Here is a 22,530-nt window from a genome sequence, read left to right on the forward strand (position 1 = left end):
GATGAATTAATGAAAATAAAATTCCAGAAATCTTACAGGGTTTTTTCAAGTGGTTTTAATTTTTCATTGTATTGGACAGCCTTTTTTACTATTAAAAAATATAAAAATGCTGAAAACCATTGCACTCCCAGAAACTCTTCACAAATTACACAATTATATGGAAATATTCTGCTGCTCCAAACACCAAGGCTAACTCTGCAACACGAGTAAACTATGTTTTTCCCAATATTCTTGTTATATTTGTAGGAAGATGCAGTGAAAAGAGATTAGAGAACATCTGGCTTTTACTCAAGAACAGTGTGTGTGAGCACACATAGCAAGGATGGTCTATTTCACACAGGGCCAGTTGCAGAGTGCGACAACTCAGTCCTCACAGTACAAGGGTTGTAGTGGTGCCAGCTATAGTATGGATAAAAGGATGGATGGGTGAATATGAGCTAGGTCCCAAGGAACCCAAGAAACTCCAAATTATGTCAAAGACTGCTTGAAGAAAGACAAGCGTGGGCAGCCCATCTCCACTCAGTCAGCTTTTTAGCTTTGTTCAGTCTACTGAGTTGCTCAATGTTCAGCATGCGATGAACTGATTAACTAAATTTGAACTTAGGCCACATCCTTTTCATCTTTGCATGTTTTTTGATACAAGCCTATTGCTCCTCTTCAGGAAGCCTGTTTCTTGCATACCAATACTGCAGTTATCTCATTTACATTTTATGTTGATTGCTTAGGGAAATATTGATTGAAGGTGTCATCATGAGATGTCAGAAAGTCTTTGTTTAGGCTTCTGGTTGAATAGGAATTCAACTGTGTATTTTTCTGCTTACTTTTATAAAATAGGAGCATAAAAACATAATTTACCTTGCATTTTTTTTCCCTGTGAGAAGCCATGGTGTACTAGTAAAGAACATTTATGGAATTCTGAGGTAATTCAGCTGATTCACCAGGAAAATCTATAAAAGCAGGATGATGCAAACTGTCAGAATGAAACAGCTGTAGAGGAGATATGACTGGCAGCAATTTTTTCAAGTGAAAACAATGCAAAAATTGACGCAATATTTTCATATTTGAAAATCAATTTTCATTTGCATTAATTTCCATATAATTCTAGCTCATATGTGGGAAAAAATAATGGGAAGGAAATAGAAGAATTATTCTTCAGCCCAAATACACCTGGGAAGTAGCGTTAATATGTATTTATAGCATTTCCTGTTTGTTCTTAAGTAAATTACACTAAGCTCAAAGCCATCAGCTGGACTGTGATAATTTAAGTGAATTCATAATTTCTGGCAGATCAAGAATTATTTCCTTAAAAAGATAGAGATACATCACCTTCACTTATGCTGATGTTTCAATTTGCTTTCAAACAGTTTAAGGTGAATCAGTTACTTATATATTGCATTTTGGGGCACATAGTTTGAGTTCTTGTTTTTCTCAATATTGAGAGATTAAATTCCTGACTCCCAGCTGTGACTCACCAGTTTGGCAGTCCCATCTTCCTGTGCCCAGCACAGCCAGCTGACTTTGCTCTGGCTATTGTGTTTCTAGGCCTAGTAACCAGTGAGCAGCCAAGACCTCAAGAACTAGGAACCAGAATGTGTGGATGTGAAGCAAATGTTAATATAAGCATGGGATTAAAATTGGCCTGGAGATGGTGTTTGTATAGCCTTAAATTTATTGTTAACTCATATATATTGTAAACTATAAAATGTCATAAAGACCTTAGGAAACAGAAAAAAAGAAAGCCAATGAAAGAAAAAAGAAATCTATTCTCTATGTACAGACAGGGCATAAAGAGACACTCCCTTAGATACATTGGTATTGGTTCTCTTCCATGAGAAGCCCTGCCCATTGTTATCACAGAATCACAGGATCGCACAATGGCTTGGATTGAAAAAGACTTTAAAGCCCTGCCTAATTTCAGCTCCCCTTGCCATAGCCAGGGACACCTTTCCCTACAACAGTGTACCCAGAGCCCTGCCCAACATGACCTTGAACATTTTCACAGGGATGGGGCATTCACAGCTTTGCTGGAAAGCCTGTTCCAGTGCCTCATCACCCTCATGGTCAAGAACTTCTTCTTTATATCTAACATAAACCTGCCCTTTTCAAGCTTAAAGTCATTGCCCCTATCCCCTTTTATTGGAAAGTTCAACACAGATAAAACACTGTAGCTTAAAAAGGGAATTAGCGCGAAACACATCTGTCATTGGCACATGCAGCGTTTAATCAGAGATGTAAAAGATATCCAGGAATTTTCCTTGGTCTTGAGAAGGGACAGTTACAGAAATGCCAGATGCTTTGTGGCCATTACAAATCCCACCTCCAGAATCTGTTTCTGCCTTCAAACAGAACAGAACTGATGCTGAAACACATGTCCGTGGCATAGGAGTCCCTACAGAGCTGCACTAAAATCCTTTGTGCCACCACAATGAGAAAACACAATAAAGTAATAATGGTACTGATTCAAGAGCATCACAAGCACAAAGTCATGAAAAGAAATGCTATGAAATGCTTTTGGTATTTTTTTCCTCCTGTGCTGTGGCTCCAGGCCTACAAAGGTTTATGTACATAAAGAGCAAAGCACAGTGGGGCTGCTCATGTGCCTTGAGTAAAATACAGAAAAAGTCTTTGTAGGCTTAAGACTTTCAGTTCAGGCTCTCTGCACATTAATTTCTCTATAATTCATATAATGTATATTTATATATATATTTATATTTATATTTTTATATATATTATATATATATATACACACTGTTATGTAAAGGTATTATTTGCAATGTGAATTCTATTTCATTTTTACAACAAATATTATTCTTGTATTTGGCAAAGGTGTATCAGAGTTCTGGCTCATCAATTATTTTAAATTTAGTGTCATTCAGTTCAACGCAATGAAAAAACTTCAGATGTGAAATCCCTTGTGAAGGCCTCAGTATTAGAATTGGAGATGCTATGTCTGCCTCAAAGTTCCTAATGCAAATGTCTGAAATTTAGTGCATTTTCTTTCTATACTGAATGTTTCAAATTTTCGCTGGAAGGAGGAAAACAAGGTGATGGGAATGACTGCTTCTCTGTCATCTCTTTTTCTCCGTGCCTTCAGGCACCACTATTTTTCTATGCAGTCACATGCAATAAACCATGTTGGGTGTTCGGTATTTGGGCTAGGCTATGTGAGGGTTTACAGTGAATTATTACCTGTGTCTGCTACCCTGAGAATTCTGGCTATATCAAATGATGTGATCAGAGATGGAAATGGTTTCCCAGAGGTATGGTACAAACATATGTAAAGATCCTTCAAAAGAGCGCAACAACTTTGCATAAACATATCTCTCACCTGTTGCAATACTTCCTAGGAGAACAGTGATATATGCACAAGGTTCAACTCAGCATAGAAAATTATTGTTCAGTTCTTCTTCCAATGAAGCTGTTAAAAGTAAAACTGATAACTATCCAGATACTCCTTCTCATACCTTCCCCAAACCCATGGGCCTGTCTCCCAAGATCTTTAACATCAAATATGTCATCTTTGCCTCAGTGCCTGCCCCTCTCTATTCTCTTAGGAATCCAAGACATCAACTGGATTCTGGCTTTGAGTTCCCTATTGTAAGGAGAGACAAATACTGTTGTTTCTGGATGCCCTTATCTAGCTCAAAAGAGCTTTCCTTCACAGTGGACTGTGCAAATGTTCAACAGAAAATGTTTCACCTCCTTTCCTACCTGCTTTGGTGAGGACTGAAGAAGTGACATGTCACAAGTGTTTTCAGACACCCAATTTAGCAGTCACTGAGATGAATTGGACTGGTCATACCTCATAATGCAAATGTTTAAAGGTAGTGGAGAACTGCCATTGCAAGCATCACCCTGGTTTGTGAGGCTATTGCTGCTGTTATAGTAGTTAAAACCTTCTTTTTGATAGAAGCCTTAGGTTTTGGAAGAGAAGAGCCTAATGCCATACCGACACACAGTGATGGGATCTGCACTGGTTAAAAGTTTCCTGGTGCTTTCGAAGGATACAAACATTGCTATTCAGGACTGTTTCAGATGAAGCAATAACAGAAGTCTCCACAGACCTGAGAAAGCTAAAGCAGTGTGAAATTTTGTCATAAGTGGAAGAGCTGAAACCTACAGCAGCAGAGAGCTGAGACTGAAGTGAGGTGTCTGGAACTCAGATAAGAATGTGACCTCCTTAGATGGATGTAAAGCTTCCTGCATCCTAGACAACATTTCAACAGCCATGGACTACTTTGGATTTTCTCTACACCCACCTTAGATGAAATACCATTTTTGTAGGTTGGGATCAGATTGTAAGTGTTCTTTGGATGAGGAACTCCAATGTTTCCCATTTCAAATAAAGGAAGTTCTACAGACAGATCCACAAAAAAATTATATATGACAAAAAATATCAGCAGTATATTAGTCTAATTATTAGTACAAATTAAGAGCTGTGATGGAGGAAAAGTGAAAAAAACTAATACAAATAAAAGCTGAGGGAAATACACTAGTGAGTTAACAACAGCCAGAAATTTTCTTCATTAATTGCAGTGAGGGAAACTACAACTCAAATCTTTTGGGTCTCTCAAATGTCATCAGTTCTCAGCAGCCATGTGCTGAATTGGAATTAGCATATAAAAGTGACCAAATACATCTGTTCCATCTCTCTGAAGATGGAGTCTCTTGGATGCAACACAAATATATTTATTTCAGAAAAAAAGTTATTTTTAAAAGGACTGAACTTAACTGGTTTTGCTTCCTACCAGGATGGTCACAGCTCTTTATAATGGCTAAGATTTCTATAGCAAGTAGCTTTTTTTGTATTCCTACTTTGTGAGTGTAAATCTTGGAGCAATGTACAGTTTGGAACAATGCTCTCTTTGCAGAGTAGTTGTTTTGCAGAAATAAAAGGATGAATCTTTAAAGCAGAATTAAATATATATATATTTATATATGTATAAATATAAATGACAGTTATAGATTTCCTTCCATGTATGTCATTAATGAGACTGTCTTCTACAGCATTGCTTTCAAACCTGATTTACATTCTGAAATGCTGCTCAGAACTAACTAAATGAAATCATTAATAATGTGATCTTCCATCTATGCCATGTATTTTTATTTCTTTGGATTGTTTTCAGAAATGCCAAAGTCTTCTCTGCTAATAAAAATTATCATGAATCATTAGAAACATGTGATTCGTTATAACTTTGTTTTCCAATTAGAACTGGAAGGTCTTCTTTGAAATCTAGCTGAATGAACAAGTGAAGCAATGAACTAAGTAAAGCAATCAAAGGCTGTGGCATTTCTTTGTTGTATTTCAAAGTCCTTTTCCAAGATTTCTCTTCTGAAAATAAATAATCTGCATCTCTTGAATTTCACATTTGTGTGACATTGTATAGCAGCATCTCACCTGCAGCAAGAAAATCTATACAAAGTATAGTTTAACACCACTAGAGTTCTTCCCAAATAAAATCTGTATGGACCTAATATATACACCTTATGTATTTTTTATTCATATATATATATATATAATAAGGTAATATCTGTAAGATGATAGATAGATAGATAGATAGATAGATAGATAGATAGATAGATAGATAGATAGATAGATAGATATTATCTAACATATATTAGCTTCTTTGAAGTTTGTGTATATTGGCTATGAGCCCCAAGGAATCTCCTGTAATGAAACTTGAGATCATGCTATGTTTATAGCAATGTTTTCATTATAAATTTCATGTAAACTCTTCAGTTTCTGAACTCAGTTGAGAAGCTCCGAGAAGGGATATTGGATGGCCACAAAGATAATAAATGTCTTTACTTCTCTTAGCTAGGAGCGACATTTTTAAAATATGGGCATTTTACATAAAAGGTCAAGTTGTGAGTTTGTATGAGTGAAAAGTACCCAAAACCTGGGCACAGGAGCAATGTCCAGTGGTACATATAAAAAAATAAATAATTATTTGTGCTTGCCCAGCCCGGCGTCTGGCTGTTGTTTTAGTAAACATTTCTCACAAATGCCTTTTCTTTTTTAGTCAAAAAATTTGCAGTCTTTGGAAGGCGCACTGGGTTGCTGTCATCATTTATCTACTTAAAAGCTCTGTGAAGAAAGAATCCAGAGAATAGCAGAGCTGCTCCACATCACTGTAAATTGCTTGTTCTGAGGATGCACCAAACGTTAAAAGCTGGGTGTAAGTGTTGAACCTGCAGCACACATTGGTGGCTGATGCACATTGTCTGGACATTTCTAATTGGTATATATTTAGGGGGGAAAAGTGACATTTGCACCATTTTTTTGTTTAATGATATGACATCTCCATCTCGAAATCTTCCCAAGCAAACTTGAATGACTCAAAAATGCGTTGGTCAGAGAGGCTGATGACAGAGTCAGAACATGATGTTAGGGTTGTTCTGATATTTTTATATGAACCAAATGTTCTTGAGGAATTACACTCCTCTCAATGTGTAAAATCTTATGAAGATATTCCTGAAATTCTATCAGACATGATGTTCTTTATGAGAACGGGTAAATTCCTCCATCCAGCCTAAATTTTCCTCACTTTCCAATGAAGGAAAAACCTTTGCACTTGAGAACTGTCACCTGATAAAAACTTATGGTGAATTTTGTTATGTAGGGGAAAAGCCTAACTGCCTTGGTTGATGTGTGAAACACTAAGACTCAGGGAGTAGAAAACAAGTTTAAGTACCTCTGTGAATGAGCTCTAATTTATTATGTAATTTTTTCCCTATATTGCTTATACTTGAGAATGTTGTGCATGTTTTCAACAGAGAGTTATATATTCCTGGCCATAGCTGACAGCTATAAGGTCAGAAGCCCTGGAGTCCACATAGAATAGGGAATTAAACACGGATTTGAATTAACAAAACATTGTTTCAGTCATGCTGATAGCAGAATTAGCACAAGGATTGCTCTCACAGAGGGTGGGTGTACCTCAGCTGGCTCACCAACAATCACTTGTGGTTAATATGAAGGTCATCACTGGGTAGGTACAGAAGACTGCACTTTCTCTGCCATCAGATTATATTTCAAAGGCGTGCTTGCAAGAAAAAATTATCAGATTTTTTAAATCCCATTTGTTACAATTTACAGTAAAATTGTTGTTTAAAGGCCAAGCAATCCATGAAGACAGAGTTTAGCCATTTAAATGGTAACCTATTTGATAAATGAGGACCCAGAAATCATCACCTTGGCTGATTAGGGAAGTGTTTTTGTGTCCCTGCTACAAATTTATTCTAATATTTTAGGTAGATAAAAGAAAATTTCACATTAAATGAACATTTCTTCTTTCTCTGTCCATGTACATGTAACAATGATATAATATATGCAAATATCTATGAAATAATTTCAGGAAAAGACATACAGCATTTTCTTTTGGAAAGGAGTGCCCTATTTTGTTTGACATTATTGTAAATAATATATGGGAAACACTTGGGAGCTACTGATCAAAATACTTTTCTGTTGATAACTTGATTTAGTAGATAAGACAAAAAGCTTTTCCCCTTGAAGCTGTTGGATTAAATGAGTTCAAGGTGAGGGCTAGCTTAGGAATGGTTCCAAAGAAATGAGCAGTTTTATTTCTTGTGTAACTTCCACACCATCAAGTTCAACACATCCCTGGTAGAAATGTTTGTACTCTTGGCAACGTGATGAAAAATGACATGAACTTGATTACACACTATTCTTTTCCAACTACAATCAACTTTTTGAACTCAAGAAAGAGAGCCTTACCAAACTTTGCCAGTAACTTACCTGCAAATTTAGTTTAGAAGCTATACTTTCTGAAGTCTCTTTATAACTGAGGTGCATTTTCTGACATTAATAATTTAATGTTCTATATTTTCATTCTTCCAACTCAAAAAAAAAAAAAAAAGAGAAAGATGCTCAAGTAAATCCACCAGCTACATATCTCCATGAAGGCTGCAATTTCATTCCATTAAGGACAATATTTAATTAGAAGTAACACACAGAACTGTTTTCTAATAAGCACTGTAAATGTCATATGATTCGGTATTTTATTAGAAGTAAATATTCTGTTGTTATTCCCCCTCCCTCTATTCATACTGCAATGATTTTTACTTACAGGTCTTTTACTAGTTACCTATCTAAGAAGAAGGGAGTTTCTATGCATTTGGGATCTATTTCTTGTACTAAAAAGGGCAAGATTTAATCTCCTTTTTTTTCCTGTGGGTGCACATTGGATTTAATAGCTTTTCAGTTCCCTTTAGTTCTTATGCTCATCTTCCTTGGAAGTTGCAGGCAGAAGGGATAACATGCCATCATTCCCTCAGCACTGGGCCTTATATTTTAAGTCACATAGAACAAGGTACAAATCCTTTGGCTCTGCTTTAATGCCTCTTTTATACAACGTAGTCATAATCAATGAGTAGTGTGATCTAAAGAGAAATAATAGCAACTCCTTAGTGTACCAGACACAGGTAAGATTGAGTGTCAATCTCTTCTAAAGGAATTTCTGTGCTCCTTTTCCCTGTCTTGCAGAATACGTGCTGCCTTACAGCCACAGACTTGTTCCTGCTCTGATTTCTGATAATTTTAATGCACTACACTTTTCAGCTTTCTACTCCCATTGCTCCGTGCTTGAACTCAGGAAAAAGACCATTAAACATGAGTATTTCAGGCTTAGCATAAATTTCTCGTTTGAAATAAGGAGCTATAGGTTAGGAATTCCCTGCACACTGCTTAGCTGTAATTTCAGGGCATGATTAATTTCTCGGTGCAAATCACCAGGCAGACACCCTCAGGGGTTCCTTGCTCCTGCTTAAAGCAGAAGATTGAAATGGAGGAGCGCTCATTCATAGAAGAGATTGTAATTTTACTGTTGACATACACCTGCAAATTTTCTCTATATCAGGAGCTACCACTTAAATGTAAACATAGTTTTATAATAAGTTCCTTCCAGATGCTAAGTCTATGTTTCAGGATCTCTAGGAAAACGCCATATGCAATGAAAAAACCCAGCTTACGATTGACAGAAATGCATCAAAATGCAATGGTGTTTCTCAAACCTGCATTGCCAGAGCTCTGCCTTACCCTCCCTCGCATTGCTGATAACCTCTCAGCAGCAGCCCCACGAGCTCAGGAGCACGAAACATTTGCAGCCAGCAACATCTGATGATAACCTTGGCTGTGACAGACCTCACTCCGCAAGGCAGGGGCGACCTACGAGCCCAGCTCACCCAGGCCCCGCAGGCAGCCAGAGGGAGCGGCCACCCAGCTCCTCAGCCGAGCGTTCTGCCCTTTGGGAATTTCCCTCCTCCCTCCCCTGCCGGGGTGCGACCCTCCGTGTTCCCTCCGTCCCTCCCTGCTCCCTCAGTCCCTCCGTGTTCCCTCCGTCCCTCCGTGTTCCCTCCGTCCCTCCCTGCTCCCTCAGTCCCTCCGTGTTCCCTCCGTCCCTCCTTGTTCCCTCCGTGTTCCCTCCGTCCCTCCCTGCTCCCTCAGTCCCTCACAGCCCCGCGGCTCGCCTCGCACCGCCGCCAGGTGGCGCCTCTCGACCGCGCTTGGAGCGGAGCCGCGGGTGGGACCGGGAGCGGGACCGGGAGAGGGATCGGGAACCGGGAGAGGGATCGGGAACCGGGGCCGGGGAAGGGACTGGAGCCGGGGCCGGGAACGAGCCCTGGGACGGGAGCGGGCTTGGGAACAGGTTCGGTTCCGGAGCGGGTCGGGGAGCAAGCCCCAGAGTCCTGAAGCGGGTCAGGGAGCAGGTCCATATTCGGGAGCGGGTCGGGGAACGGGCCGGGAATCAGGACGCCCCGGGGAAGAAATCTATTGATAAAGGGGGAGCCGCCGCCGAACTTTGGGCGCCGAGGTGTGTGGGAATGGGGCCTTGCGGTGTGCGGGACGCAGCCCTGCGGGCCGAAGTGCCCCGAAAACATGTCTTTTTCATTGATTATTGCGGTCAGAATCAAAGTCTGTGAATTCCAAATAGCTCCCAGTGAGTGATGCCGTGTGGTTCGGTTGGTGAGCGCTACCGTGTCGGTGGCATGTTGGAACAGGGGCGTCTTAGCACGACGGGTTCAAGTAGAAATAATGGCGGGGGAGAGGGGGGGGAGAGGCGGCACGGCTCTTCCCTGCCTCCGGTGACACCGGGAAGGCCGTCCCAGTGGGAACATCGCGGCTTGTCGCTGCTGCTCGCCATGTGTCGGGGTGCGGCTCCAAGGCGCGGGGGTGCCTGGCCGGGGCAAGGGCTGGGGTGCAGCATCGCCGGCGGTGCTGTGGCAGCGCTCCGCTCTGGTGCCGGTGTCTGAATCCCTGACGGGCGCCTGTGCGTGTGTGTGTGTGTGCGTGTGTGCCGGAGAAGGGGGGAGGAGGGAGGAAGAGGGGTGGTGGTGGTAGCGGCTGGCGGGAGGGGGATGATTATTGGCAATGGGCGGGAGAGAAAGAGGCGACTCCTGTTTCCTTTTCTTTCTGCCAGCGCAATCTCGGCTCATTTTCTCTAAGCTATACAAGTTCACGGACGAGCTATCTAGCCAACGCGCCTCTCCCGTCATGGACCTCCCAGGTAAAAAAGCCCTTCTCCTCCCCGCCGGCTGTTCTTTTAGCAAAATATCATTTTCAATGATAGCAAGAAAGGTGCAGGGTTAGGGCAACCGTAGAGATGCCTCTGGGGAAGTGAGGGGCGATCTCCCAGGAGCGAGATCACCGGGTGTTCTGGTGAACGGGAAAAACTGAGATGCAACTTCAGAGGGAGAAGCCGGGTGATCACGGCTTTGACTCCGGCGATATGTGTGCATGCCGGGGTGGGAACCGGGGGATATCTGAGCCGGCTGCCTCCTTCTCGCCAGTTTAGGGAGTCGCCGGGGTCGGCAGCAGTGGTGCTAGCCTGGCTTGGGTCTCAGAAGGTTTGCGAAGTACAAATCGGTGCCCAGGCGGGGTGAAGGGCGGCGGCGGCTCCGGAGTCCGGCCGGGGCGGGAGCGAACTCTACAGATAGCGGGGCAGCTCCATCGAGGGGAGAGAGGGCGCGTTACTTATAGCAAGAATAAAATCTCCTTCCGTGGTGTCTGGGGCGTTAAGAGACGAATACAAGCTGGGCGCGCAGATGTAGTTAATAGCGGGGCTGTGGGAAGAAGTGGAGCCGGGTTTTGGAGACCCCATTGGTTGTGGGGCAAGAAAGGGACTGCCCGAGGCACCCGCAGGATGCTCCGCCGGGGGTTTGGGGATGCAGAGCTGCCCCTCCTCCCCCCTCGGAGTACGGCAGGCTGCTGGGGAACCCGAGACAGAGGGAACACCGGGCAGCCAGGTGTCTCCCAGACCTGTTGTACTCGCCGGGGCGCCGGGGGCGGGGAGGGGCAGCCCTCCGGGCGGCGCGGTGCCGGCTCCCCGCCTGCCCGCCGCCGTGCTTCACCGCCGCCTTTCCCCTTGGCAGGCTGCTGCGTGCCGCCCGCCCTCTGAGAAGGCTCCTTCGCCCCGCGCAGAGGAGGAGGCGGAGGAGGAGGAGGAGAAGGGGAGGAAGGCGCGGCCGCAGCCGCCGCTGCCCAGCCGCCGTCCCGCAGAGCGCTGGCCGCAGGGCGCCCCGGCGGCAGCAGGCGCGCAGCCCCCTCCGCCTCCCGCGCCCGCCCGCCCGCATGTCGGCGGCCATCCGGAGCGGCGGCGGCGGCAGCCGCGGTCCGGCGCCGGGCATGGGGCGGCGGCGGCGGGGGGCGCTGCCGGAGCCGGCGGGCGGCTGCTCCTGCTGCCTGGCGGCGGCGCTGCCGCTGCTGCTGCTGCTGCTGCCCGCCGGGTGCCCGGTGCGGGCGCAGAACGACACGGAGCCCATCGTCCTGGAGGGCAAGTGCCTGGTGGTCTGCGACTCCAGCCCCTCGGCCGACGGCGCCATCACCTCCTCGCTGGGGATCTCGGTGCGCTCGGGCAGCGCCAAGGTGGCCTTCTCGGCCACCCGCAGCACCAACCACGAGCCCTCCGAGATGAGCAACCGCACCATGACCATCTACTTCGACCAGGTCAGGCGCCGCCTGCTTCGTCCTCGCTCCCCCTTGTCCCCGCGTCCTGCGCGGGCATCCCCCGCCCCTGCCTCCCCTGGCTGCACGCGTGTTCTCCTCCTGGCTCCCCTTCCATCTCTGAATCCCGACCCACCCGCCCGATAGCAACTTCACGTCTCAACGGCCGAGAAAGACTTTGGAAAGTTCATTTAGATAGCTGCGGGGCTTTCCCAGGGTGGTGCCGGGGGTGAACACGCTGCCTGCCTGTCCGGTCACAATGGCTAGTACGGAAAGAGCTTTAAGGTGAAAGTCTGTGCCTCGGACGCGTGCGGGGGCGCCTTGCAGCCAAGGATTGCCTCGGCCAGCCAGGAACGACCCGGGGGAAGCGTGAGCATCCCTCCTTCGGTGCAAATTCAGAGTGGTACCGATGAGGAGTCGCCGGATCTGCCTGTTCGGAGCGCATTTGGGAATGTCACAGCGTGTCTCAGAGGGAGGGAGGGATGAGGAAGAAGAGGGTGTTTCCCGCGTTATCAGACGAGGCAAACGGTGTCCCCGGCGGGCCGTATCGGAATGGTGTTATCCCGCACGGCATGCGCCGGGCAGAGCAGCGAGCAGCCTGCTCTGCTTGTCCTGCCCTGCCTCGCACCGCTCCCATCCCGGACACCAAACCCTGTCCATTCACTTTATTTTTGCGGTGAAATTTCCTTTTTTCCTACCGCTTGTGACTCCTGAAGTAGTATTGCAAAGTCAGCCAAAATTAGCATACCAGACTGTTTTGTCTTGTTTGTTTGTTGTTTTTTGAGTTATTTGGTTTTTTTCTTACCTGTCTGGTTGTCATTTATCGGTCTACCTGTCCTTCCTAATGAGTTTGCACAGCCATTCGTCGCATATGAGATCTCATAAAATTGGATCAGTAGAAAAAACCCCACAAAACAACAAAAATCAGCCCCCCAACTTGCTAAATATATTGTATATGTTCGATAATTTACCCGGCAATGTGCAGTTCCTAGGAGTTTGAAGGCGTTTTCTCGGTGCTCGCACAATAAGATTTTTTTAAATCATTTTTTTGTTCCTTTTTTGGGGGCAACTATAGACTTTGGCTGTTTGGGAGAAAAAAGCTTGGGATTTTGGGGTGGGGGGCGATAATATGGTTTTGTGGTTGTTTGTTTTTTTGGTTTTTTTTTCTCCCGCTTTGCATTTTTTCACTGGAGCGGAGTTTTAGCCCGCAGGCTGAGGGTGCCGGGCGTGCTCGGGCACACCCGCTCGCCGGACGGCATCACCACCGACCCGCGGGCTCTTCCGTGTCCGTGCCCTTGGAGCCAAACCCTGCTCCCGTCACGGGAGCCGGGACACGGCCCCAGAGCATGAGCCGAGGCCAGGTCCCTGTGGGATCGGCGGGATCGGCAGGGTGCGGCCGCCCCCTCCGCCCGAGGCTTTGCGCATCTGCCGGAGCGGCTTTCCTCTTTCTTTTTGGTTTTGTTTTGTTTCAAAAAAACCATTGAAATATATGAAAAATTAAGGTGTTTGCCGGGAAGGAGGAGCAGGCCCATCCCAGCCTCCTGAGGAGCGTGTGGGCCAAGTGGCACAGCCCTTCAGAGGGACAGAGAACATGAGCTGGCAGATGTTGCTGTTGCTGAGCATCCTCTTTCCTCCTTTGCCCCTCTCTGTAGTGCAGTTTTAGTTCTATACCCTATTAAACTCGAGGCCAGCTCTGATTTCAGTAGTGCTATCTAAAATACTACATTTCCATTATGAGCTAATGACTTTTGGTATTTTTTCCTACCTTTTTCCCCCTCCCTCCTTCCCTCCATTTCACACTCCTCCCCCTCTTCCTTCTGCCACCTTTGCTTTATTGACAGCTCAGTGTGGACATTTGCACTTCATCTAACAGGCTTTGGAGATGATTTTTGTGTAACTAAATTGCTTTATTAACTCTGATGCCTTTTAAATGCCTCTGTAGCTTGACTCCATTCCCCTGCCATGCACTTTTAATTGTGTGCATTTTGGCTATGCTTTATGTTGGTCATTGAGCTCATGTCAAATTTTTGCTGGTGCTTCTCTAAGGTGGAGTCTGATTTCTCTGATTTCTCTCTTTCTCTTTCTCCTTTTCTTTGTTCTGTTTTATTTGTTTGCATTCCAGGTATTAGTTAATATTGGCAACCATTTTGATCTTACTTCCAGTATATTTGTAGCACCAAGAAAAGGGATATATAGTTTCAGTTTCCACGTGGTCAAGGTCTATAACAGACAAACCATCCAGGTGGGTTCTAATTGAAAGAAGATGCTGTCCTTCCTTTCATTTTCTTTTTTATTTTTTTTCTTCAAATGCCAATTTCAAGACTCGTATTTAAAAAAAAAAAAACCAACCTAAAACACAGAAGCTGAAGAATGAGATTGTGGGTTATTTTTAAAGGGGTCTGTATACATGACAGAAATCATGCATTGCCTATTTCCTTAGCTTAATTCAACCTAGATTCTGACCTGTACAAAAGTTTAGTGATGTGCACAGGGCAAAAAAAAAAGTCATTGAGAGTATTGCGAAAACTCAGATTCTGTCTCTTTGCACTTTTTAGGTAAGTTTAATGCAAAACAACTACCCAGTGATTTCAGCTTTTGCAGGGGATCAGGACGTCACCAGAGAAGCAGCCAGCAATGGGGTCTTGCTCCTCATGGAAAGAGAAGACAAAGTGCATCTCAAACTGGAAAGGGGTAACCTCATGGGAGGGTGGAAATATTCAACCTTTTCCGGCTTCTTAGTCTTTCCTCTATAAAAGAAGGCCAAATAGGAGACAGATCCATGAGCTGGAGCAAGGATTCAATTGTTAATGACACCCTGAACTTGGCAGCACATGACAATATTTTCGGTCACCCCGTCAGACTGTCACAGTAGAAGAATGATAACCTTCTAAACTCCAACATTTGCTTTGAATATTGACAATTCCTTGGAACCTGCGCCTCTAATTAGTTTTAGACGACAGTGATCTTTAGGAGAAATGAAATTATCGACCTGAGCAATTTGTACCTGTGATTGTAAAGTCAATTTTGGATTTTATTGTTGGGATCATTGACTTTCTTATTCTTTTGATTTTTTCGTCTCTTTCATTTTTTCCTCTTTTTCTTTCTCTTGTTGTTGTCCCAATGAAACAAATTACTCGGACCACAGAATCGCTTTGTCAAAGGCTCACTCTAGAGCCAGAAGAATGGAGTGTTCAGCCCAATGAGGTGTTCTTCCATGCTTTATTTCTTTGTGTTGTATAGCCTTAAGGAAAAAAAAAAGAAAAAAAAAAAAAAGAAAAGAAAAAAAAGGAAAAAAAAAAGAATGGCTTCAGTCTCAGTCCTGTATTTTTTCTGGGGGAGGGGGATTCTGGACATTACTGTGTCAAGAAGTGCTTTATCCAGTGAAGCAAAATTTGCACGATTGGAACCTTATTTGTATTGTTCGTGTTTTCATCAACTTTTTATTTTTCCTGATCTTTGTTTGTGTGTACTAAAAATGTAAGCTAGATTGATCAATAAGACAAAACAAAGCACATATATACCCTGTAGCTCTAAGTAAAGCTAACCAGTGAACAATTTCTGTCTGCACTTTCCAGCTGATCTTTATAGACCTATTTAGAGAGAGAGAGAGAGAGAGTAAGAGAGCTACATGATCCTTCAATTACAATCTGGAAACCGGTAAAGGAACTGACATTTCTGACTTGTCCTGACATTTCTAGAAGCAACAGTGGAGGCTTTGAATATCTTCTCTGACCATACCCTAAAATATATACTTTCTTTGCATTACCATATTTTGGAGGTTTTTATCTGATATTTATTTGATATATTTGTCCACTAATGCTTGAGTACACATTGTGGGAGCACAGAGAGATGGCAGAGCAAAGTTTTCCTCTTCCAAATTAAATAAAACCATCTCTGCTTGAGCTGTCTGTGGCAAGTATTGGAGGAGTAGGCACAAGCATCTTTGACAGCCTTAGGGAGAGGGGCCTCGGAGGGAGAGTGGCCTCAGAGGATCCACAAATGCTCCAGAAGCTGGCACAGGTGCCATGCATATATTCGCTGCGTCTGCTCTTCCCAACACAAATGGCCTCAAAGTTCTAGAGGTGGACTGACATCGGTATTGAACACTGAGAAAATTATTGTCCCAATCAACAAGAGGTAAAATATCAGGCCAATGTCAATTGTATCCTTTTGCCTCATTCTCAATAAACTGATCCTGTTTCTTCAGTTTTTTAATTTTATTTTTCAGTTCAGTGGGGTTTTTTGGATTTTTTGAAATGGTGTACTAGACAATATGTGAGGAAAATCTTGTTTGAGGAGATCCAGGAGGAATGTTTATTTTATAGAATTTTTATCGATATTTATTTAGTTTTAAATGTGCCATTTTATTATGAATCCCCTAAGGATGGATGTGCATAAGAATTTATTTTTTGTCAAATTTACTTCTCTGCCACAACCAAATATAATGGAAAGGCATTTTCAGGAAAGCGGTGGTAACTACATTGTATTTCAAAATTATGGTGGACATGTCATTTTCATTGTAAATTTATCATTCAAGGGACAAAATTAAAGTCATATATTCTTAAAAAACCCTTATCTGTGTTGCTTATATACCTCAGATGACTAATATATAAGCCAATTTAATATTTAACATTTTTGTGCATTTTGACCATTGATGTGGTTTGTTTGCTTTGCTGTTTCACTTTCTCAGTTACTTAATGAATTGGTTTCAGGTTGTTGGTTTCTTAAATGGGTTGCATTTTCTAGTTCCTCTTTGTGCTTTGGCATGACTGCAATGTTTCTAGTTGCAAAATATCACAGGGCTAAGTTTAAGTACATGAAGTAAAACCTGAGTCAGCAGCAACCTTTTTTTATTAAAATACAATAAATACAGTTATCTTAATGTTTGACATTGTAAAACTACTTCTTGTGTTTATAACTCGATCGTGTCACTCAAGGAAACAGAAACTGAGGTGGTTTCAAGTTCCAAAGTTTTTAATTTCTACTATATTTTTAATTTAAAATAAAAATACTCAGTCAAAATAATTTAAAATAAGAATTACTCAGGTTTTTTTTTTTAAATTCTGCCTACCATAACCACATTCAGTTTTCCCATTTATTTCAGTTCATTTGGCTTGAATAAGGCAATGGCATCTTCATTCTGGCTCTCTCCTAAGAAAAATGAGGCCAATGGCAATGTTTTCCTTGGAACTATCCCTGGAAGTTTCTTAGGCCATTGAAGCTGGACAATCTGAATATCTCACTTCATGTATTCAAGCTCAGTAATGTTGACCATGGTTTTTTTTGTTTTATAAATATGTTTTAATGACAGCCAATCTTCTGAATTTAAAGAAGGGATCTCATACAATGCCACTTTCCCTCTGCTACTCTTGTGTCCTTCATGCTAAGCTATAGAGTTAGGACTCCTATAAAAGCAGTTACAATAAATGGAAAATGTGGAGTAAATTCTTATTGTACACTAATTGCAATAATGATTTTTTTTTCTTTTATGTTTTTTGCAATATTTATTATTACCTTTCCCCTTTTAATTTTGCATCTGGGTTTGAGAACATGCAATCTACTTGCTATTGGAAATGGTAGAAATCTTGATGTATTCATAAGGTGTGGATATCATGATATATTTTATGTTGGAGGAGAAAAATGTACAACTGCAGCTTTGGAGATTGCAGGAAATATGAAATCAGAATGATTAAAGGAGCCTCTCAGTACAGTAAGAGTAGACTTATAGGAAATAATTTATATAAATAAATAGTTCGGGTAACATTCAGAGTTGGTTTAAATTTAATGTTGAGGGGCACCACCAGAGCTAGAAGTGTAAAACACGTGGTAGTGAAGTAGACCAGTGGCGCCAAAACGACTGGTTCCTGTGGGAGCAACAGCACAAGACCCCTTCCAACAGCTTTCAATCTTCCTCACAAGGTGCTGTGTAACAGTTGTAACAAATTCCTATGAAACCACTGTCTGTTTGACTGCTTCCCTCCCAGGGAACGCTCTGTACCCGGGTGTTGCTGGTGCTCACTGTTTTAGTACTTCTCCAGCCTACTTACGGCAGGGTGGGAGCCAGGAGCTCTATTAGGAGCGATAAATTCTCCTCATATATATCGCTGCCTTCCTTGAGTTTTATACCCGAGTTTGAGCACAGCCTTGCCCGAGAGCCTGTGTGCTCTCACCTCCCCCTGAGACAGTGGGTGTGATGGATGTGTGGTGTATCTCATTACTGGTCAGCATCTTGCAAGCTGGATCTGTGGGAGGAGGAGAGAGACAGGACATGAAGCTAAGGAGTTGTTTAGAAGTTACATTGTGTTTGTCAGCTGTGACTTTTTTAACTTTTAGAGAGAACATTTTGTTTTTATTGACCAAATTTGTTTCTTGGACAATCTGTCAAAGTAGAAGATAGGCTAAAAGGGCTTGTTTACTGGTGGATTTATTCAGAAATAGCTGAAAGTGGTTTCATGTCCTTCTGATGTGACATTGGTTTCAAGAATAGGCAGACTCACAGGTAACATTGTTTAAAAATATCTCTTATGATTAATTGTCTGCTTTGATCCAGGATAACTTTCTACTGTTAATGAACACTCAAAAAACGCTGTCATTAATATACCTATTTTCATGTGTAATGACTTGTCATTAAGCAGTTATAAGCAACTGAAGAAATTTAATCAATTCCCCTCTTTTAATATATTGTTGAAAGGCCAAGGAATGTTTTTGAGTCATTGCATAGTTTCTAGATTTGGAACCACTTACTGTTTTGAACAATTGTTCCAGGATCATTTATCATGAGGACTCATGCCTAATTTTTAAACACAGTAGTAAACTATGATACATTGTAAAATGCACATTTTCTTAATAGAGTGGCTTCTTTTATCTGACATGATTTCACCTGTCATAATGCTTAAAATAGAACTTTATTATTCCTGGCCACCTGTTAATTAAGTCACACTTGGAGTTTATAAATTCCTGGGAATTTTTGATATCCATCATGAGTGTAGTTAGACACAGACTAGCTGGCTGGGCAGATGATGGACAAGAATTTAGATCAGCTGTTTATATAATCAAGTATCAGTAAAATTCAAGTGTTCCATAGTGAAATAAATACATTGTCATTTCAGCTAAGAGGCTGATCTTGCTTGTCTCACTCACTTCAATAAAGTTCATTCCTTTTATGAATGGACTTTATTGAGTGCCTGTTAACATTAAATTTACACCAACTCCAATGTTACTAATCAATCTATTTACATTTGTTATTTTAAATAAGCCTACTCGTAATGTGCTGGGAAGCTCTTTTAATTGTTCTTAAAGCATAATCCCTGTTGTAATCCACAGAGGTTCTGTTCCCCCTCTAACAAAAAATATATCAGGATATCTGATATTCTTATAAGTACACCAAAATGTCTACTGTTTCCTATAACATGTGAGTGGAGCTTATGAAAAACATCAGAACCACTGAGCTTGACTTGTATGGTTTGGATTTGGTCATGATCTACCATTATGTTCATTTTAAAACCCACAGCAGTAATTAGTGCAAACCCTTAGGTAACACAACTATTCTTGAGTGTTGAGGTATTTTGACACTAATCATACTTTTGATAATATAAGTAAAGGTCTGCAAATATATTTTGAACGCATGTTTTAAATCGATCCCCAAACTAGCCATGTTTATGTTCTTATCTAAAATAATCATGATCTATTTTTTCTTATTTCCTATTGCCAATAAAATCTAAAGACCACTAATTGTACTTAATGTTATTTGAATGTCATAATGAAAATATACTTCACACACCAAGTTTATCTAAAATCTCCTGTTTCTTAGCTCCTATAGCTTAACCTATTTAGTGAATCCTCTCTGCTGTTCATCAGCAAAATAAAGTTGCCTAACTTGCTGGTTCCCTGCAGGTCACATACAACAGATGGCATAAATAATGACATAGCAAAACATGAAGAAGCAAATAATGACTATAAATTCTGCACCAAAAAAACGCTCTGTGTCAACAGAAATTCAGGTCTTATTGACAAATGCTCCAAAACTCATAAAATACCCAAGTTAAGTTTTTAAACTAATCTTTCTGACTAATAGTACTTTCATTGAAAGAATGAAGTGTTACTTTTGCCATGGGAATAAAAATAATTTAAATTGTTTTGTGAGATCAACTGTATTATAAGACCCTTGCTCAGCATATTGATATATTCAGTGCTATAAATTCAATCCAAACCTAAGTTCATAAATTAGTAATTAGTAGTTATCATGACATTGTAATTTCTGCTGATGTAGCTAAATTAATTAAAACTAATTCTTTGAAATGCTTTCAGTGTGTGAATATACACAAAAGGGCACACACACACATGTATATGTACACATGCATGTAAAATACATTTTTAGCTAGGAATGGATCAAGAGAGCTGGGTTTTTTTGGTATGCATTTTGACCTTTCTTTCTCTGAAACATGGCCTCAACAAATTGATTTTTAATTTATTTTTTGTCATTCTATACCTAAAGCTGTTTATCTTTGCTTACAGATAAGACTACTATTACAGAGTAATAGCAAATAGCAGTATATATTTCAGTGTGTGAGGGCTGGCACAGTTTAGGTAACATTAGGGCAAAGTGAAGCATACAGTTATTAATAAAATACTTAAATATCTCATGTTCTGTAGGAAGCTTTTGTGATGAATAAAACTTTAGCACAGTGTGGGAATTGCTTCAAAAAGACATTCAGGGAGACCACAGCTGGAGATTCAGTTTGTCCTTCTATTCAGTCCAGATGGGAAACTTATAGAACTCATTAAAACTGAAAGCAAGCATGTCCCTATGCTTAGTTTAGCAACAGTAATCCTCATATGCTGACTTAATTTTGACTGTGTTAATTTACATCTAGAGAGATGCTTTGCATTGTCACATACCAGAACTAAGAGTACAGAGACTACAGTGGACAAAGGATAAAGGGTCCTCCAAATTTTTTCATTAGAAGAAATAAATTAGCACAGAACGTATGTTTCTCCTAAAGTGTTCTGTGACAGTGAGAATATGGAAAAAATATTTTAAAAATATTTCTTTCAAATTTTTATTTGTTGTTACTGAAAATAGAATTTTCTCAGCCGTTTGTTATAGTATGACTAGGACTATTTTAGGATGGAGTTTAAATGGATATAGGTAGGCCTTCTAAAACCTGACTTCTTCCCTACCTGAAATTTTCTGTAGAGCTATGTGCTCTCTCAAGAACTTACAATCTCTCTAGATTAAACTGTCCTTTAAGCCTGACTGTCAAGTAAATCCAGTTTTACATAATTATTTCACCTGGGTGAGGAAAGCATCCATTATTCTACTTCTTTGCAATGGCTCTATTGTTTTCTTATACCACATGAACTGTGCTAAAAATATCCAGTAGAGAAAAGAAGATTCCCACTACACTTACCTCCCTAAGACATGTTAATTTCTCTTCTCTTGCCCTCTGTTGCCCTTTCATGCATATTTGAAATGCTTGTGATGATGAATTTTTTGAGAATTTCTTAAAATAATGCTTTTCCAACTGTGTGAAAGCTTGTTCATACAAAATTATGACAGCTTTAGTTGACTACTCACAGATTATTCTCCCTCTGTTATGCAGCCAGAACTCGTGAACAGGAGAATTCCATCTCACTGAGGAAAAATATAACTATGAATAAATAAATAAATAGTGGGAGATATGTATATGAATCTGTGATTTTTGGTTAATATTTTGACCCCATTCAGTCTGTTCCCTGTTCCCCCTGAATGATTGTGTAACCAAGTGACTGAGTACCTCTCTTTTTTAAAAAAATCCAGACATATTGAGAATCTTCCCTTTTACAGCCTGTTTGGAAATTACAGACCCTCTTGTATAGGTGTTAGCGTATTTGTTAAAAATAACAATTGGGATCTTCAAGTAGCTGTGTGATCCTTTAACACGAACACCTTGTGACAAAGAACAGTCTGTAGGAAGGGAAGAAGCCCTTCTAAAAAAATCAGAAGAGTAACTAATTATTCTTTGCACAAATACAAACCTCAAAAGCATCCTGGGACATGTACATGTACATGTAAGCTATAAGTGACAGGCATTGTATGTAAAACACTTTCCCAGAGTTCTAACTTTCATGCAAGTAAAAAAAAAGATGAGAAAATACATAGGCAGTTTACATGGGATTAAAAATGCCCATGCAATTAGTGATTGGACCAAAATGTTTATTAAGGACAGTGGACAATGCAGATAAATTACAATGTATTACACTCAAGCATGCAATGATACATTACATAAAAAATATCTAAGCTATTCCTGTGAAAAATTTACAAATTATCTTTACAGAACTATGAAAGTCAGAGATCCGATTGCAGTAAGTACAATTCAGACCACTGGACTATAAAAAGTGAGATAAACATTTTAGAAATATTTCTGTATATTTCCCTTACCCTCAGTCAAGAAGTAGCTTACCTCTTGAAAACAAAAATGAAATCCACATATACTATAAAGCATTATTCAGTTTTTACTGAGAGTAAAAAGAGCCTTGCTTATTTGCCTTCATGTCCCCATCCTCCCTAGGATATTTGCCTGTTAACT

At 41.3% G+C, this 22,530-nt stretch overlaps 1 protein-coding gene across 1 annotated transcript; it reads left to right on the forward strand.

The window, feature by feature from the left end:
* Positions 1 to 11,644: 11,644 nt before the first annotated feature.
* On the forward strand, positions 11,645 to 20,852 carry CBLN2 (cerebellin 2 precursor). Its single transcript, XM_058037542.1, has 3 exons — positions 11,645 to 11,965; positions 14,085 to 14,204; positions 14,518 to 20,852. The coding sequence occupies exons 1-3, from the start codon at positions 11,645 to 11,647 to the stop codon at positions 14,713 to 14,715; spliced, it is 639 nt and encodes a 212-aa protein (XP_057893525.1). The 3' UTR covers positions 14,716 to 20,852.
* Positions 20,853 to 22,530: the final 1,678 nt, after the last annotated feature.

This window comes from Melospiza georgiana, chromosome 1, assembly GCF_028018845.1.
Source record: "Melospiza georgiana isolate bMelGeo1 chromosome 1, bMelGeo1.pri, whole genome shotgun sequence".
Classification (NCBI taxonomy): domain Eukaryota; kingdom Metazoa; phylum Chordata; class Aves; order Passeriformes; family Passerellidae; genus Melospiza; species Melospiza georgiana.

Excerpts from the sequence above, each read along its gene's own strand:
- CBLN2 (XM_058037542.1), top strand. The coding sequence starts at position 11,645 with ATGGGGCGGCGGCGGCGGGGGGCGCTGCCGGAGCCGGCGGGCGGCTGC. Across the intron at positions 11,966-14,084 it reads TGACCATCTACTTCGACCAG|GTATTAGTTAATATTGGCAA; the intron begins GTCAGGCGCCGC and ends TTTGCATTCCAG. Across the intron at positions 14,205-14,517 it reads ATAACAGACAAACCATCCAG|GTAAGTTTAATGCAAAACAA; the intron begins GTGGGTTCTAAT and ends TGCACTTTTTAG.